Below are 18583 nucleotides of genomic sequence, written 5' to 3' on the forward strand. Positions count from 1 at the left end.
ATTGTTAAAAGTAAGACATCTGCAAATTTGTAATCAATTCTATGATTCAGTAGAGTTGTCATAAAACACAAGGTAGTGCCAAAATGTGTTTGACTTTCAATCTGACAATGAATGACAAACCATCTTATTTTTGTGTCATACAAAGTATACAAATACACAGCATATAAAATCTGATCTGAGTTCAATGATGCAACATGTATTTATTTATTTTATTTCTTGCTGGATTCTCTGACCCAAAAAAGCAAGGAGTGCAGACACAGGTCAGTCCTGCTGTTAAACTAATTTCTCTGAGAACTTACCATCTGCTGACCTGATTTAAACTTGAACACAGTTTATACCTACTGTACATACCTACCCTGTGAGAAATAATTACATAAACAACAACATGTTAGATGTTAAAGAAAAAAATATTATACAAATTATACAAATAAAAATGAAGGCTTTTATTCAGCATGGATGCATTTAATAGATCAAAAGTGAGATGAAAGACATTGATGATGTGACAAAAGATGTATATTTCTCATAAATCTATTACAAAAAGCTTTTTTTAACTTTAAATCTATCAAAGAATCTTGAAAAAAAATGTGTCACAGTTTATTATTAAGTTATATTATTTTATATTTTATATTATTATTATACAAAATATGTAGAGTAAATTGAAAACTTTTACAACAACACATAATACCAACACAATAAAGCTTATTCTAAAGATTAGCTGGTTTCACTTTTATGAGTTGATTTGACTTGATTTTTTTTATTTAGCTTATCTCATTAAAGAGTCCATGAGTGCCATATGGGATGTCCACTGGAACTTCTGCTCGTCCAAGCTCTGTAAAGGTCTTGGCATCAAGGACAAGGAGGAAACTGCTCTTTTTCTAAACAAAGTTACATGACCCGTCAAGACTGAATTCTTAGATTAATCTTTGACCAAATTAAGCATATATGACTATGTTAGTATGTCATAAAATTAAGCCAGTAAAGCTATGATGACACTACGAAACTCACCTCTCTTGGTGTAATGACCACAGACATGACCACACCATCATCCTCATCCTTAGCATCAGGTGCTGGAACAAACACTGGTTCTGATGGGAACAAACCAGGATGGCGCCACACCTACAGACAACAAGACAGATCAAACATTATATTCTCAATTGAAGTGAACTCTCAAACTCATCTCATATCTCATTCTATTTAAATTTAAGACAGTACCTTTAGCTTCTTTCCTTCTAAATCCATCTTAAGCAGAGAGTCACCAAATACGTGTCCAAAGCCACAGGCGTAGAAGTACCGATAAGGACGAGCATTGTAATATGTGTAGTTAATCTGTGGGAACTCAAGACCACCATACTGCAACAGGTCATCATTGTAGAGATCTTCATGGCTCAGGAACACCTATTATTACCAAAGAGAAATGACGTTTAATGATATTCAGTAATATTATTGTTTTTAGTCCTCCTCTCTTGCTCACATACCCCATCTACAGTCCTCACAGCAGTGGCAGTGGTGTACGGCAAATTGATGAGGTTGTGGTCATTAGGCTCATCTTCCTTTACGTCCAGAGGCAGTACATATCTCCGTGGTAAGTTTGTACACAATGAATTGAAGAACTGGAAAAGTTAAACACTGTGTTAAAGTCACATTTTTATAAAACTGATAGGGAGGTCAGGATTGTGAAGGTATTACCTTGTCAAGTTCTTCTCCAGATGCCCGAAGGTTCTCCATTGTGAAGTCACCAATCACATTGCCATCATCTCCACAGCACATATCCATAATCAAATATCCATTATCTTCATATGCATTAATCTGGTGCAGCGTGAACATGGCACTGCTGTAGTATTTCGTCTTAATGAGCTGTAGGGATGAAAACATGAATGTCAGAGGTGAAGTGACAGAAATACACAGTGTTGACAATTAAAAGTCAGTGTGATTTTGTGATAGATTCTGCCGTGCCTGGCCAGTGCGTCTGTCCGCCACGTGAAAGATGGTTTCTAGTTCCGGGTCCCAGGTCATGACTTTATGAAAGCTTTTTCCAGCAACTCTGTATAGCATGAATTTCAACAGGTCAAGCTTGATCGGCTGCTCAATGAAGACTATGTAATTCTCTGACATGGCTGCAAACATAAGGTAAAAAAATTAAAAAAACACTGCCAAAGAAAAACAGAAAAAAAATGCATTATTTTGCATCTTCTTGGTGGAGGTTATAATAAACTGGACAAACTACATGAACAAAAGTGTGGCCCAGTTCCAACCCTGTGAAATTCTATGTAAATACATGCAAAATAATTCTTGTAATATTACAGATGGATAAAGAAGCAGAAAGGCAGATCAGATGACCTAAAAAATGCAAATATGACAGGCAAATTTACCAAAACTGTGGTAGTATGATGGTTTCCTGGGGTCAGAAGCAGGAACAGAGCAAAGAATCTCTGCACCTGACAGATCAGCAACATCATTCTTTCCGTCACCTGGTGGTACTCGGAGAATATGGTAGAAGAAGCCTTTGAGAAACAAAACAGAAGGTCACGTTTTTTGTTGTTATTGTTGTCACTGATGCACTTTGGGTGTCCCAAGTTTGAATTCCAGCTCGTGGACCTTTCCCAATCCCATCCCTCGCTCTCTCTCCCACTTCACTTTCTGTTTTCTCTACACTGTCATATCATAAAGAAGGTAAAAACACATAAATATAATACAAATTTTCTTATATCTTGGGTTAAAGGGTTAGTTCACTCATTTATTACTCACCCTCATATCATTCTAAACCAGTAAGACCTTTGTTCAACTTTGGAACACAAATTAAGATATTTTTGATGAAATCCGAGAGCTTTCTGACCCTGTGTAGAGAGCAATGCAACTGTCACAGACAGCCAAGACCCAGAAAGGCAGTAAGGACTTCGTAAAATAGTCCATGTCACATCAGTGGTTCAACCGTAATGTTATGAAGTTATGAGAACGATGTTACGAAAATGATGCAGAAGAGAAGAAATTGTTAGAAAAAGTTGTTATTTTTGTTATCTTTGTGCACAAAAAGTATTCTCATAGCTTAATAACATTAAGGTTGATCCAGTGATGTCACAGTCTTTACAACTTTTCTGAGCTGTCTGATTGTCTATGCAGGATCAGAAAGCTCAAAATCTTAATTTGTGTTCCGAAGATGAACAAACGTCTTATGGGTTTGGAACGACATGAGGGTGAGTATTTATTATTTTTGGGTGAACTATCCCTGTGTTTCTGGGCGGGTATACAGTATGTGTTTGTTTTGGCTTGAAACAGTTTAGGGAAGAGTTTAGGGAATAGAGTTTAGCTGTGTTATAAAAAGAATAAATGAGGCATCCCACCTTTTTGGCCATATGAGTTTCCCAAGTTGTAAGATGCTCCTTCACGGTCATAATGTGGATGAGCTGTGGCTGCATTAATTGCAATATATTTTGACCAATCCACCTTTCAAAAACAAAATGACATAAACATAACTGTTCATTTTTGAAAAAGACTATATCTTGTATACTTTCATTTCTGTATCTGTGAACCAATCATATTTACCTTTTCTTTGGTTTCAAGGCTCGCAGGGTCAATTTTGCGCATGAAGTTGGTCTCTGTGCTCACGAAAAAATCTCCCTTGTACTTAACAAAGCTCACTCCTGCATTATCAGTCGCCTCTGTTAATCAAACACAACTGAAGATTAGAATGTGTTCAGATGAAGTTTTTGTAGTAATTGCATTAACTTTCTGATCTATTCTGATCTAATCTTGATCCACCTTATGCTTTCCGTAAAAGCGGGCACGGCCATTTGTAAATTTTATAGGTCTGGCTTCCAGTCTCATCCACATCCACCTATTTTTAGCTGTACAAAACAGATCGTTTTGCTGCATGATATTGCAAATTGGTGTGTCTTACCATATTATTTTAATGTATTGTATGTATGGTATCTTAATTATGAACACACTGGTTTGTAGTGCAAACCATTTTACTATTTACTGCACGTTGTCTTCTCATTATTTCCCTATAGCGGCTAATGAAAGTCTCACCCATAGACTTACTTCTGCGTTGAAGAATAAAGTGGTAGATTATAAGTCTGCAGTCAGAGCTGTTACCACTGTTACCCCCAACTGATGCTTACTTGGAATCTGAAACCGTGAAAAGAACCGGGCAAAGATGTTCTTGCATGGGTCAGGTGTTGCCAGGGTGCCAAACTCAGACACCACAATTCGATTCTTCTCTGCATTTTGCACATAAGAATCACTCTGTAAAAAACGGCTGCTGTAGGTCACCTGACCATCTTTAATGTGGAAACGATGCATCAAGGCCATGCCGTCAAACCAGTGAATGAATCTGAGGAGGAACAGGTGAAGCCAAATAAGTACAAACAGACAAAAATGAACTGATCTCAGAGTGATTTTAACAATATCTTGTCCTCTTACTTGCTTTCACCAAACTCAAATTTTCCAGGTCCATTTCTAAGGAAGCTGCCAGTGATCCATGAGGGAATTTCACCTTTAATAACTGTACTGATGGGGTCTGGGGTCTCCTCCACAGAGCTCACAAGAGGACCAATGAACTCCAGACCACTGGCAGATGGCCGTTTTTTGTTAGCTGAGAAGAAATCACACCATAACAAATCATGAGAGGTGTAACATAGACAATGTGATGGATGATCAGACTGTAGAGAGCTCTGGAGGATCAGAGTTAACTGGAACTGGAATCTTACTTCAAGTGCATTAATATATATGAATGTAAAGAAATAGCATTAACTTCAAGTGTGGCACAACTTAAATATTTCCTAACCCAACACCTGATGTAACACCTAATTTACAACCTCACTAGCTTTTTAAGTACAGCTTTTTATATACTTAAAAAATTGTTCTGTTTTAGAGCCATGCCTTACAAAAGTATTCTTGTATGAATGCTGGTTTAGCACAATTAATTAAAGCACTAGTTCTTTTACACCAAATGGCAGCAGGAACAAGAAGAACCTAAACTAGCTTAGCCTATGCATCTGACAAATGCATCTTTAAAAGTATCTCTAAAAACTGATTGTAGATTTTTATTGATATCTAATCATACAGTAGATCAGACAATACATGGCATGAACTTTAAGCTATCAGTTTAAATTTGTGTAGCTTAGTGTAATTTGCAACAACAGAAGTTATGGCTTGACAAAATACTATGCTCATCAATGTGGCAAAACATAAACGCCTAAAAAGTGACTACATAACACTGAGATAAGGCTATAGTAATAGAGCGCAGAAATGCTTACCTGGTACTTTATACATGAAATCCTGTACAGGTTTAGACATGATTTTGGCTCTTAAGATTCTTGATTTTAATAACATGTCTAAAAAAAAAACCCACAAAAAAAGGTAGAACAGACAGACAATAAGACACTAACAATATAAGGCCGTCCCATAAACACATGACATAGTGGGATGGGCTAAATCTTAAGCAAAATGGACCTTGTACGCAGCCAGAGCAATACAGAGTCAACACATTAAATGCGTAACTGCTTCATTATTAGTTAGAGAGAATGTTAATCTATAAAACCAAGCATTTCATGCCACTTAATAAAGTAAGTTGAGATGATTTTATTTTGTTTTATGAATATCACTGTTAAAAGTGACTGTAATGACAGTCTTTAAGTCGTTTCTTCCCTCTAAAGAGCATCTTTTATAGTCGTACATTTGTAGAATATTAAGTTAGTCCTTGTAAAATTTTCTAAAAGCTCTAGGAAGAATACAGGTTGTTTCAAACTTCCTCCATTAAGGGTAACAGAGACTACATGCTTCTGTGAAACTTCAATGCAGCAGAATTTTTTGGAACTCTTCCCCAGTCCTGTCTTTGTGCACTACAGACAGTTCTTTTGACCTCAGGGCTTGTTTTTTGCCTTGATATGCATTTTCAGCTGTTAGAATTTTTATTAAGATGTGTGTGCCTTTCAAAATCATACCCATTTAATTAAATTTGCCACAGGTTAACTTTACTCAAAGTGGAGTAACATCTACAAGCAATATGAATGCTCCTGAGCTAAACTTCAACTGTCCCAGATATGGGTTTGAATACTTATGCAATGGAATCATTTAGGTATTTTATTTGTAATAAATTTGCAAAGATGTTAAAAAAACAGTTTTTTTGTTTTGCCATTATGTTGTATGGTATAGATTGATGTCGAAAAAAGTAATTTAAAGCAGTTTAACATATGGCAGCAACATAACAAAATGTGAAAAAATGCAGTATGAATACATTCGCAAGACACTGTATACATTTAATGCTTCGAAGTTAAAAAATGTTAATATTCTGAATGTGAACATTCTGATATTTAAGGAAAACAGACGGAATGACAACATCACGAAAACAAAACAATAAGTTACAGATTTACTTTTTAGTCATTTTACGAGATTTTACATGAGATAGCAAAAGCCTTAACCTGATCAGCAGCAGGGTGACGCAACAACAGCAGGACAATCTTATCCTCTTTGACAGACTTCAGGATACCCTGTTATCTAGATGAGATTAAAGCATTTCCATGCAGGATAATGTGTTTTCCGCAGAGCTTTTAGGGTGAACATTTACAACATTATTCTTTGAAGAAGAGGGCATCTAATGCAATAGGTTCTGTGAGGTTGAATCCTGAGTTTGATGTTTATAGGTAAACACTATAAGCACACTTGTGTCCACTATTTTAATCCTCATGTCAAAGCACAAACTACATGGCCAAACTGCTGTAACTGCTGTAACAGATAAACTGTAGTTGTGTACATTCAGGTGTGTTTGTTCACAATAAATGTTTAGCTGTAAAGGGAAAACATATGCTTATTTAAATAAATTCTATGATTCAATAGAGAGTTGTCGTGATTCAACACAAGCTTGGGACAAAATGTGTTTTTATGCTATGTTGACTTTCAGTCTGACAATGAATGACAAACCATCAAACTATATTACTTTCATGTCATTAAATACACAGCATATAAAGTCTAAGGCGTGCTCAGAGGGTTCAATAGTGCAATATCCTTTTGTGGAATTTTCTGACCCAAAAAAACAAAGCAGAAGTAAATGGAGACATCAATCCTGAAGTTCAACTCATTTCCCTGAGAACTTACCATCTGCTGACTTCATTCAAACTTGACCACAGGATGTAACATTGTTCATAGCAACTAAGAGAGAAGATATTCACTAACAACATATGTTATAGATTAAAAAATGATTCATTTACAGTTAAGATATTTTTAAAGACATTAATACTTTTATTCAGCAAGGACACATTTGATTGATCAAAAGTGACTGTATAAACATTTACATATACATTTACTTATATAAATGCTGCTCTTTGAACTTTCTATTTATAAAAGAATCCTGAAAAAACAAATGCAAACATATACAAATGCATCATCATTCATTCAATATATTATATATAATAATATATATAATTGATTTCTGAAGGATCATGTGGCACTGAAACTGGAGTGATTCCACCACAGGAATAAATAACATTTTAAAATACATTAAAAGAGAAAACTGTAATAAATTTTAAATAGTAATATTATTTCATAATATTACTGTTTTTACTTTACAGACCCCACATTTTAAACAGTAGTGTATATCCAAGCTAAATTGTGCTAAAAGCTAAATTGTTAAGGACTGCAAGCTATAAATTAGTAGAACGTAGTCAAGACAGAGGTTTGTGCATGAAGGCCGTGTGAATGGATTCAAGGAAAGCAGCTGTTAAGAAACTGATATTTTTTTTCCAGGCAAAGCAGGTAGATAGCTTCATGCAGCATGTACTTCATAATTTTGTGTGGCCAATGTGACATCACGAATAGAGAAGGTTTAAAAGCGGTGTAACGTATTCAGCAGATGACCCGAGTCAACATGTTCACTCTCATCCTAGCATCAGTGCTCATCGCTAGCGGTAAGAAGTCTGCATACCTGAACAGAAGAGCTTAGGAGACTTAGACTTAGTAGCCTGCAACATAATGGATACAAATATTCCTCTATTATATGTACAAATTATATAAAGGTTTTATTCTGAATTTCCACTGCAGCTTTTGGGTGTGGAAAACCACCCATTGAGCCAATCAGCTCTCGTGTGGTCAATGGAGTGGAAGCCAAGCCTCACAGCTGGCCCTGGCAGGTCTGTAACACCATTTTGTCTGTCTTTAGTGCACTGTATTCATCAGTGCATGCATTCCATGGGAATCAAATCCATGATCTTAGTGTGGCTAGCACAATGCTCTACTGTTTGAGCAGGTATTTGTATGTTTTATCTTTTTTTTGTGTGTTCCATGATTAGGTCTCTCTGCAATATCAGAGCAGTGGCTCATGGTATCACACTTGTGGAGGATCTATCATTGCTGAAAACTGGGTGATGACTGCTGCTCACTGCATCAGGTATATCTGTCCAATCCATTGTTCAACTCATCTATCAATCTTTGGTTGGTACAGAATCCCATTAAACAGCACTAAAAACATTAACTCTTTTTGTGCTATGAACTTGAGGACATCAGTAGATGTCTTTTGGATTTTAATCTTTAACCATAATTCATTTTCTGTCTTGTAGTTCTGGCCGCAACTACAGGGTGCAAGTCGGTAAGCATGACCTGTCAGTATCTGAGGCTGGCTCACAGACCATCAGCGCACAGACGATCTTTGTGCATGAGAAATGGAATGACATGTTTGTGTCTAATGGGTAAGTATTATACTTTGCAGAGCTTTACATAAATTGTGTTAATATATTAATGTATACTACAACCAGTTGGTTATTATCACTTCATGTCCAGGTCGATCACCCTGTTTCCTCTCAACACAATGGTCTCTCACTTGTGATTCTTGTGCTCATTCAGAAACGACGTCGCCCTGATCAAGTTGTCTGTGCCTGTGACAGCAAGTGATAGTGTTCAGCTGGGCTGCATTCCTCCTGCTGGCTCCATCCTCGAGAACAACTACCCTTGCTATATTACAGGCTGGGGAAGACTCGCCAGTGAGTGCTTGTGCACACAAGACCCAACATACATGCGTGTAACAATTAGCTGAAATATTTTTAGGGTATAAAATACTAAAATGATTTTTCTGAGGTAATCTGTACAGAAGTTTCTATAAATTTACATACTGTGGTTGTGTTCCAGCTGGAGGTGCTCTTCCTGACAAACTGCAGCAAGCACTGATGCCCGCTGTGGATCACGCCACCTGCTCCAGATTTGACTGGTGGGGTTCCACCGTTAAGGAAAGCATGGTCTGTGCTGGTGGAGACGGCATTGTTGCTGGCTGCAACGTGAGTAAAGTTATTCTGTCTGTGTTCATTTATATCATCTTGTGCTGCATGATTTGTTAAGCATCTTATTAGCTGATGTTTACAGAGTAACTTTAACTCAAGCATTATCAAGAGTGTTTCTGTTCCAAATTTTTAAATGACTGTGAGTGTCATTTTGATTTCATACAGCAGTGCCAGTACAATAAACGAACAGTTAATGTACAGTGTTTTCATGACACGTCATCAATCAGCCTGAACATAAACAGTGCCACTGAATTGAATGAAACTCGCATATTTTGCTGATAATTGCTGCTGAAAATGGTTAATTATTGTCATGTTTTGGACTGACATTTGGAGTACTATTAACAAACTCAACCAGGATTTCCAGAGTATGAATTTTGACAACATTCATGTTTGTTCTTATAATTTCTGGTCAAGTAGGTGAAATATTAGGCTAAAATTTTACTTAATACTGTTTGTACGTATCTTTACCACCTATTAACTTTAGTTAGTTAACCTTTCTATTTTGGCTCTGCCAACGAATATCATTCTAAACAAAGACACAAGAGCAACTGCGTGTTGTTTTGTTCCTGAATGAATCTGTGATTTGAATGAATAGGTTGAATGAGTGAGACAATAGCCCCTTTCACACAGTAATACCAGTAAATTGCCATTAAATTACTGGAATGACAGTACCAGTAAATACAAAAACGCACTGTTCACACCGGCAGCGATGTTCCATCTTTTTACCGGTAAAGCACCATTCACACATCAGTTTCAAAATGCCGGTAAATTCTGTGATATCATTAACCAGAAATGATCTCTAAACGGCTGCGCCTCCTGGTGTTGTGTTTGTAAACATGGAAGGGTATACATGATCAGTGTTTTTGTTTTCATTTTTGTGTGAAATGTTCACATTCATGCAGCAGCTTTTGGCCCAGAGACAATGTATTAAAAGACTTTAGACATTCCTTTGACTTCCGTAAGTTCTGCAGTAAATACAATATCTGCGTCAGAATGTTGCGATTGGCCTAGAATAGACATCTTAAGGTTAGTGCGTTCTGAACTCGTACTTGCTCTTACTGGTAGTCTTGTTCTGCATTCACACAGAGCACATAACTGGTAATGTAATTCTACAAATTCTCATATCGGTAAATTGCCAGAACTTATGATTTACTCGTATAAAATGTAATCACTTGTCACCACCTATTGGCCTAATCATGTAAACTGCAAAAGAGGCACTACAAATAGACTAGTCACAGTTTGGTCAGTTACCTGGATACGTGGCCATATTGGAGATACTCATATGTAAACAACAGCATTGATTGCACGGTTAATGTTCTGCTGAATACGTTGTTCTGCTAATTTATGCTGTCTAAACCACAGAAACAACGTTTGGAAACTGCTAAAACAAATAGAGAATGACTTAGTAAGCAGGAAAGAGCGCAATAGTTTGACAAACTAAAGTTAATTTGTGGTAAAGACACATATGAGCAGCATTAATTAAGATATTAGCTTAATTATTTTACCTACTTGACTGGAAATGAAAAGAACAGACTTAAATGTTGTCAAGATTCTTGCCCTGGAAATCCCGGTTCAGTTTGGCCAACCACAAATGCCTTCTGTCCTCAGACAGCCTTTAGCACTCTCCTTCTCCTTGATTTGTTATAACTTTTGGCAGTCTATAATACTCCAATGTTTTTTTTTTCCGGTCTGACCGATTACTACAGTCCAAAACATGACAATAATTGACCATTTTTAGCAGCAAGAATGAGCAAAATTTGCAAATTGCAATAATTTCAGTGGCACTGTTTAGGTTCTGTGCCGCCAATATGACCGATTTATGATGCACCGTGAAAACACTTTATAGGAACTCCACACACTATGCCAGTCAAACTGAAATGCTGAAACAAATTATTGTAGGATAAAAAATACTCAACGCTTAGGTGTGTGTGCACTACATCTTGGTATTTTTTTGTTCAACATCCTACAGGGTGACTCTGGCGGTCCCCTGAACTGCAAGAACTCTGCCGGCATCTGGGAGGTGCACGGTATTGCCAGCTTTGTTTCTGGTTTGGGCTGTAACACTGAAAAGAAACCTACTGTTTTCACCCGTGTGTCCGCTTTCAACGACTGGATCGACCAGGTACACCATGATTAGATACTAATACAGTTATTTAAGTTCTGTCTCAGGCCACAAATCACTGAGCTTTTTTTACCTAAAGAATATTAAAGAGACTTACATGTGATGAATTATACACATGAATAATTAATTACATATGAAGAAAAGGTTTTTCATCCCTTTCTATCTCTGCTTATTTAAGGTCATGCTGAACAATTAAGATGAGCCAAGGATGCCAAGCTAATTTTAATACCAGAAAACCAAACCACCAAGAAAAAAGTTAATAAATGCATACTGGTTCAACAAGGGATCAAATTCTTCCATCATTTTTGTCCATCTCCCACACTGATGCAATTCAAAGTGCTGAATGTTTGCCAGCATATTCATCTTAACTTCAGTTAACTGCAAAGAAAGCATCTCCTGATTAAGCTAAAGAGTTTCTATGTTGCATCCATGTCAAACATGATGAATGCAGCTGATCTGAATGTCAGATACTGTATTTTAAAGAGTACCTCTGAGAACAATAGATCATTTGGCCAAAGGAGAAGAGGCTATCTATGATCGCTTCCTACTCAAGTGTAGGAGGAAGGGAAGATAATCATGACCTGCTGACATGCAGCAATATCATGTGAAAACAGCACATGGATGATCAGGGATCTGTGGTTTTAAGTTAAGATGTGTATTTATCATTGACAAATTCTCAAACAAACTTTAAAGCGACTGTTGATTGTTCTGTAAAATTTAGAACCACGGATGTTGAGGGAAAAAGCTACTCATTAATGTGGTTTGAAAATCTTTGCATGATTGCTTCTGTATACTACATGGTATTGCTCCACATGATACTTGTGGGAAGTATTTATATGTGCATGAATGTTTTTGGTAGAAAGAGTTAGGGGAACAAAGATTGCCTGTTGGCTGTTTTGTAAAATCTTTACAATTATTTCTCATTCCTTTTTTTTTTTTTTTTTACAAGGCATACAAATTTAAATTAGAGATAGGAATATATATCAAAGAGTCTGACATTCCGAGGGTAAAGCATATCTCTCTCTCTGCTGTTTTCCGTACTCCTAATGGCTCCATGGAGACTCCTGATGGTTCTTGACTTGTTAGTGGTAAACCATAAAGGAAACATTTAATAGCTGCTCTAAACTGCATTCTTCAGCACAAATGAGTTTAATACTGTGTTATATCTTCAAAGGAGCACATAGACACATTTATGGTTCTTGTTCAAGGCATACTAAATAAAATGTATGTATATAAAACCTTCAACGATATTACATACACAGGGCTGTAACCACTGTAGATATACTTTCCCCAAAAATTCAGATTAGTTCTCCACAATATGGATCTTTTAGTGTCTGATTTCTCAGCTTTAAATTACGTATAGCAAATGGTTCTAAACTGGGGGTCCAGGACCCACTACGAGACCTCAATAAACTTTCAAGGGGGCCATTGAATGTCTTAAAATGATAAAATAAAGTATTTTAAATACTTTTTCAATAATTTTAGCAGAATAATTTTCAGTTTATTCTACGTGCACTATAAAGTGTTTTCACAATGCATCATCAATCAGTCATACTGGCGGCACAGAATGTAAACAATACCACTGAACCGAACAGAGCTTGCAAGTTTTGCTGATTATTGCTGCTGAAAATGGTCAATTATTGTCATGTTTTGGGCTGTACTAATCGGTCAGACCAGAAAAAAAGATTTGGAATTACTACTGACTGCCAAAAGTTATAACAAATCAAGGAGAAGAGTGCAAAAGACTATCTGAGGACATAAGGTGTTTGTGGTTGGCCAAACTGAACCAGGATTTCCAGGCCAAGAATCTTAAAAACATTTGTGTTTGTTCTTATCATTTCTGGGTCAGGTAGGTGAAATATTACGCTAATATCCTAATTCATACTGCTTGTATGCATCTTTACCACCTATTCACTTCAGTTTGTCAAAATATTGTGTTATTCTCTATATGATTTAGCAGCTTCCACACGTTTTCCAATGGTTTAGACAGCACAAATTAGCAGAACTTTTTCAGTAAACTGCAATCCATGCTGTTGTTTACATCCATGTATCTCCAATATAGCCGTGCAAGTAAGTACAAACTCTCTACATAGTTGAAGAAAATACAGTTTGCACTATATATGTCAAAGAATGTATCAATACATTTTTACTTTTTCCATTAACCATAATTATTTAAACCAACAACCTAGTAGCTATGTAGTACAGTAGCTGTAAGGAAAGGTAATAGTCTGTGTATGGGGATTTGAATAGATTGGTTTAGCCTCACCCAAAACTGAATAGTTGATAACATCTTTAAATAAACACAAAGCTGACAAAAATAAATTATCTTTAAACACAAGGCAGTTGTCTCCCAGACATACTGTGGCACAGCCTGCCCTCCAGACAGTTCGCCTGGGACGCTCGCGTTGCTATTGGTTTACAGAGTTTAACGTTTGTTTTCGTTCTCAGGACAACACAATGACAACCACGCCTACAGGCAGAGAGACTGAGCCCTGGGTTCCGAAAAATATTACGTAAGTAAATAACACTGGTGAGATCTCTCAGTAGCTAACGCTTCAGATCAACCTGATTCATTGGATGCTGAACGCGGGCAGACACGGACCCGTCTGTATCTACGTCTCTGTTAAGCGAAAACTTTTTGATCCGACTGGACATCCGCCCTCAACTCATTTACATTATTTCATATAATGACTCGGCATCAGAAGTGCTTGACAATATGTAAAAGATGCGGGCGAGTTTACTTTGCAAATGCAGCATCGCCATAACAGCAGAGTTTACGGTTGGGATGAGATGAGAAACTGCAGGCGGCTCGCATTGTATTGTTTTGAATGAAGGGAGCACCGTCTCCACACCTTATAAACAGGCAAGTTCATCGTTTGATTATTGATTATTGCTTAAGTATGATGTAAAGACTTGGATAACCATTTTCTCAATCATTTGACTGTAGTCTTAACTGCTGTGTTTAGTATTCAGCAGCAGTCAGCTGCCACACAGTAGTGTGGGACAGACAAGTGTTTCATTGTTCCCCTCATTTTTCATTTAGGGGGGTTGGGCTGTTTGTTTCAGTCAAACTAGTACTAGTAGACTACTTCAGCTAGTTGTTTAGAAACATATCTACTTCTGAGAAGAAAAACAATAATAATGGAAACTGTTTACCTTAATGTAATGATTTGAGTAGACCTAATAGATGTATATTAGAATTATCATAAGGTGTCTCATACTGCTTTCTTACAACTTCTTGTCACTAAACAGCTATTTTGGTTCCTCATGATTACAGTAATGCTGTGAACACTTGGCAACAACTTTATCTTTTCCCTCCAAATAGCTGTAGATCAGAGGCTCAAAGATATCTTGGCTACGTGTTGTTTCAACTGGAATAAAAGGACAGGCATTTTTAAATGCTGCCCACAATAAGGTTGTCAAAATAAAATGTTCTGAAGCAACTTTCTTTGTTTGCATTTCAAAGCAAACTGACAAAACACTCGTATTTGTGGGTGGTTTTATTTTAGCTGTTTATGTTAACTTTTAGCCTTGTCATCAATAAAATAATCAATAAAACTTAGCTTCAATCCATTCTCCAAAATGCTTTTTCCATTCATGGTTGCAGAGAAAATTTGAATTTTACTTTGTTATTCTTTATTTGTTTCTCTATAAGAAACAAGTATAAATAATAAACAAATACAATTATGCACCAGTAATGTTTGTAAACATATTCTATGGATCCATTGAGGGTATGAATTCGGATCCCTAATATTCATGTTGAACTGTGGCTCATCAATTTCCACTGAGCTCATTATTGATTAGAAAGTCACTGATTGTGACTAGCTTGGCTTGACTGCTGTCACTACTGAAAATGTGCAGTCACTACTGAAACATGGGATGTTTTGTCAAAAATAAAGTATTTTGTATTATTAACTAAGATGTTATGATAGTTTTTTTAAAAAAATAATGAATCCTTAACTTTGAAAATCAGTATGATCAACGTTTTGCCTTTTTTGACAGAAAAAATGGATTCAAAATCTGAAATAAAATCTCACAAATTACACTTGAAATATTGTTAAAATGTAATTGTTATTGATTTACCTCTAAAAAAAAATAGCAAAATATATTTACAATGTAGATGTAAGCCTTCAAATTAAATTATATATTACTGTGTAATATATTTGAGGAGAGGACAAATATTTCAAAACTTTCTGAAAATACAGTATGGGAATTTACGGCACAGTGACTAGAAATGTGTACCTTGAATATTATAAAATTAGCATACAACCAAATATTTTGAAAAAAGACACATTTTTTACCAAAACATTTCCAACTTGGATTTGGATCAATTCAGGCAGAATGGCCATATATGTGTAAGTCATCGTGCAGTTTACTTTCAGACATATATACAACACCAGTGGGACCGTTTTTTCCAAGATGAGAGCAGAGATGTTATATTATGTCCTCTGGAGTTGCAAAGAGTTCTATGGAAGCACTGATTTAGTATTAGGTCTGCATTATTCAACAGCACATGGAGCTGTGATAAGAGGACAGATGCAGGGAGGGTGTTTGTATCTGAAGAGGCACTCAAAGCATATTGCAGGTAAAATGATATTGCACCCTAAGTGCCCTCCTTACTCCAAACACTCACAGACTGTGTGAGGAACATGGAGTTCACTCTATTTAAAGTGCAATAAGACTGGATTAATTTTTCCATTTAGCCTAGTAGAGTAACATCGTCCTTTACTTGTGGTCTAATGTTGAGCAGATGCTCTCCAAAGAAATAAAAAAAAAAATACAAAAAGTGTACAAGAAGCATAATTTGTTTTCAAATTTTCAGTGCAATCTTTAGTCTTCGGCTCATTTGTTTTTCTCATAACTTGGAGCCTCAGCTCCCTACTGTGGCAGTGAGAGAGAGAGAGAGAGAGAGAGAGAGAGAGAGAGAGAGAGAGAGAGAGAGAGAGAGAGAGAGAGAGAGAGAGAGAGAGAGAGAGAGAGAGAGAGAGAGAGATGCTCATCAGTCTTACCCATGTGTTGTCTCACTTCAAGCTTGGTATTAACTGCTGTCTGCCGGGGCTCTTAACGTGAGGATGATGAGAGTGAAATTGCTCTGGATTGACCCTCCAACAGTAGCTTGAGCTCTGGAAAAAGAACTGACCTTATGGTAGAGAAAACAAGTGGAGATGAGGTTAGAAACAGATTAAACTTGATAAACAGTCTTGCTGTAGAAACAGACTTAAGGTAGAGGACAAACTCTCAAAATTGGTAAACCATTCTGGGTGCCAAACTCATATGTTTTCCCAGAATGTGTCAGTGAGAGGGAATGGGTTTGAGGGGATTTGTGTGCTGCACATCATTCATCACATTTTTATTTAAAAATGTTATTTGGCAGCACTGCAAAATCAATGTTTTGTCACGTTGTTATCATTAAAGCAACAGAAGGAAACTACTATGACACTGTAAAACTAACTTTTCACTTAAACTGCAATGCTGGCAATATAATTTGTAATAAAAATGTTGTATTTGTTAAGAAAAGAACACAAAACATTTTCACTAGTGGTCTCATGACCTTTGAGTCCCACTGTATGTATGTTCTAAGCCGTGTTAATCTTAATAAACATTGTTATATTTATAACATATTGTTGTCTGTTTTTCAGGAGTCATTCAGAGCTAAGGACATTTCCTTTTGGATCTGGCTACGCAAACAAGACAGTCAGCTTTTGTAGCGATGCAAACCTTTGATCAGTAGATCACTCTTACTCACTGTAGGACCAGATGGTGTTGCTGGCTCTTTCAAGAATCATGAAAAATGGCAGCAGAAATTGAAGCACGGTAACCTTTTGTGATGAACTGTGATTTCATGCGTCTTCCCTATACTTGAACATCAAATTTTTGAGGTCAACTCACCATGGAGACAGAACTAAGAACTGGACTGTCCACAGCTGCCATAGTGGCTATTGTGTGTAACTCGATAGTAGGTGTTCTTATTCTCATTCTCTTTGTCATACTCTACAAGGCCTGCAAAATTCCCTCCTGTCCGGAGAGGGCCCCAGTGCTGGTAAAGACTCAAGATCTGCAGAGAACTGAACAAAAATACTTATTAGCTGCAGCTTGAAATTGAAAAACAGAGGTTAACTGGAGGAATATTTTAATAGTCGCTCTTGATGACCCTTTGTAAATGTGAAATTAACAGGTAACAAGTTCTTACATGAATTTTAGGAAAATCACACTAAGAGGATCACAGAAATATCTGGTAAAAACTCATTTAGTAGCCTGTGAGGACAGTATGTTTGTTCAGCATTAAAAGTTGCCCATCAAACATCTAAAATGTGGTTTTACTTGCATCTTTTGCATCTTGTTGCATCTTTTGCATTTTAAAATGTTAGAATTCTTTTAGACTGACTCTATGGCAAATCTGTGATTAATCATGCAATTGTCATTTGGTGCTAGATTCAAAAGTTTTTATTAACGTAGATGAATGCAATGCATCTCACTATTTTAACATTGTATGTTAATATAAAATAGGAATGGAAAAAAATGGTAACTCATAATTTATTTTTGTGTGCATGTTTGCGTTTTGAATTATTACCAAACAAAATGAATGATGCATGAAATACATTAAAAACTAAGTTCATTTAGCACCAACTTTTCTTTACATAGAGGTTTTGTGTGTTCGAGTGTGTATCTTGCGCTAGTCTTGCACTTGTGTGTTCGTTGGTGATTTGTAACTGGAGGATCATTACGTCAAGACAACAAAGCCTCTTATCCATTTTACTGTGCTTGGACACAGTCCATCTGTTAGTCTATTTATTGCTCTTCATTGGACATCTAGTCACTTATTGCTGGTCTTGGATCGGTTCACTGTTCTCTTGCCCAACCTTAAAGGATTAGTTCACTTCCAGAACAAAAATTTACAGATAATTTATTCACCCCCATGTCATCCAAGATATTGTCTTTCTTTCTTCAGTTGTGAAGAAATTATGTTTTTGAGGGAAACATTCCAGGATTTTTCTCCATGTAGTGGACTTCTATGGTGCCTGCGAGTATGAACTTCCAAAATGCAGTTTAAATGCAGCTTAAAAGGGCTCATAAATAAATTTATATTTATACACTTTTTAACCTCAAATGCTTGTCTAGCTCTACGATGCGCATCAAGACAGTTAGGGTGTGTTGAAAAACTCCTATCTTATTTTGTCCTCTTCTTCAAAATCGTCCT

General features: G+C 36.5%; 2 protein-coding genes across 2 annotated transcripts; one reads left to right on the forward strand and one right to left on the reverse strand.

Moving 5' to 3' along the window:
• Positions 1–420: 420 nt before the first annotated feature.
• On the reverse strand, positions 421–5413 carry bco2l (beta-carotene 15, 15-dioxygenase 2, like). The gene is made up of 12 exons (XM_073840252.1): positions 5256–5413; positions 4420–4591; positions 4119–4330; positions 3541–3656; positions 3339–3441; positions 2370–2501; positions 1954–2114; positions 1687–1854; positions 1476–1610; positions 1213–1395; positions 1006–1116; positions 421–875 (listed from the first exon to the last, which is right to left on the reverse strand). Exons 1-12 carry the CDS (start codon positions 5329–5331, stop codon positions 759–761), a joined length of 1686 nt encoding a protein of 561 aa, XP_073696353.1. The 5' UTR covers positions 5332–5413; the 3' UTR covers positions 421–758.
• Positions 5414–7835: 2422 nt separating this feature from the next.
• Positions 7836–11676, forward strand: ela3l (elastase 3 like). The gene is made up of 8 exons (XM_073839662.1): positions 7836–7901; positions 8035–8123; positions 8283–8380; positions 8550–8678; positions 8833–8969; positions 9115–9260; positions 11233–11385; positions 11564–11676. The coding sequence occupies exons 1-8, from the start codon at positions 7847–7849 to the stop codon at positions 11579–11581; spliced, it is 825 nt and encodes a 274-aa protein (XP_073695763.1). The 5' UTR covers positions 7836–7846; the 3' UTR covers positions 11582–11676.
• The last annotated feature ends 6907 nt before the right edge of the window (positions 11677–18583 follow it).

This window comes from Garra rufa, chromosome 5, assembly GCF_049309525.1.
Source record: "Garra rufa chromosome 5, GarRuf1.0, whole genome shotgun sequence".
Taxonomy (NCBI): Eukaryota; Metazoa; Chordata; class Actinopteri; order Cypriniformes; family Cyprinidae; genus Garra; species Garra rufa.

Excerpts from the sequence above, each read along its gene's own strand:
- ela3l (XM_073839662.1), top strand. The coding sequence starts at position 7,847 with ATGACCCGAGTCAACATGTTCACTCTCATCCTAGCATCAGTGCTCATC. Across the intron at positions 7,902-8,034 it reads ATCAGTGCTCATCGCTAGCG|CTTTTGGGTGTGGAAAACCA; the intron begins GTAAGAAGTCTG and ends TTTCCACTGCAG. Across the intron at positions 8,124-8,282 it reads CTCACAGCTGGCCCTGGCAG|GTCTCTCTGCAATATCAGAG; the intron begins GTCTGTAACACC and ends TTCCATGATTAG.
- bco2l (XM_073840252.1), bottom strand. The coding sequence starts at position 5,331 with ATGTTATTAAAATCAAGAATCTTAAGAGCCAAAATCATGTCTAAACCT. Across the intron at positions 1,855-1,953 it reads CGGACAGACGCACTGGCCAG|CTCATTAAGACGAAATACTA; the intron begins GCACGGCAGAAT and ends TCATCCCTACAG. Across the intron at positions 876-1,005 it reads TGGTCATTACACCAAGAGAG|AAAAAGAGCAGTTTCCTCCT; the intron begins GTGAGTTTCGTA and ends AACTTTGTTTAG.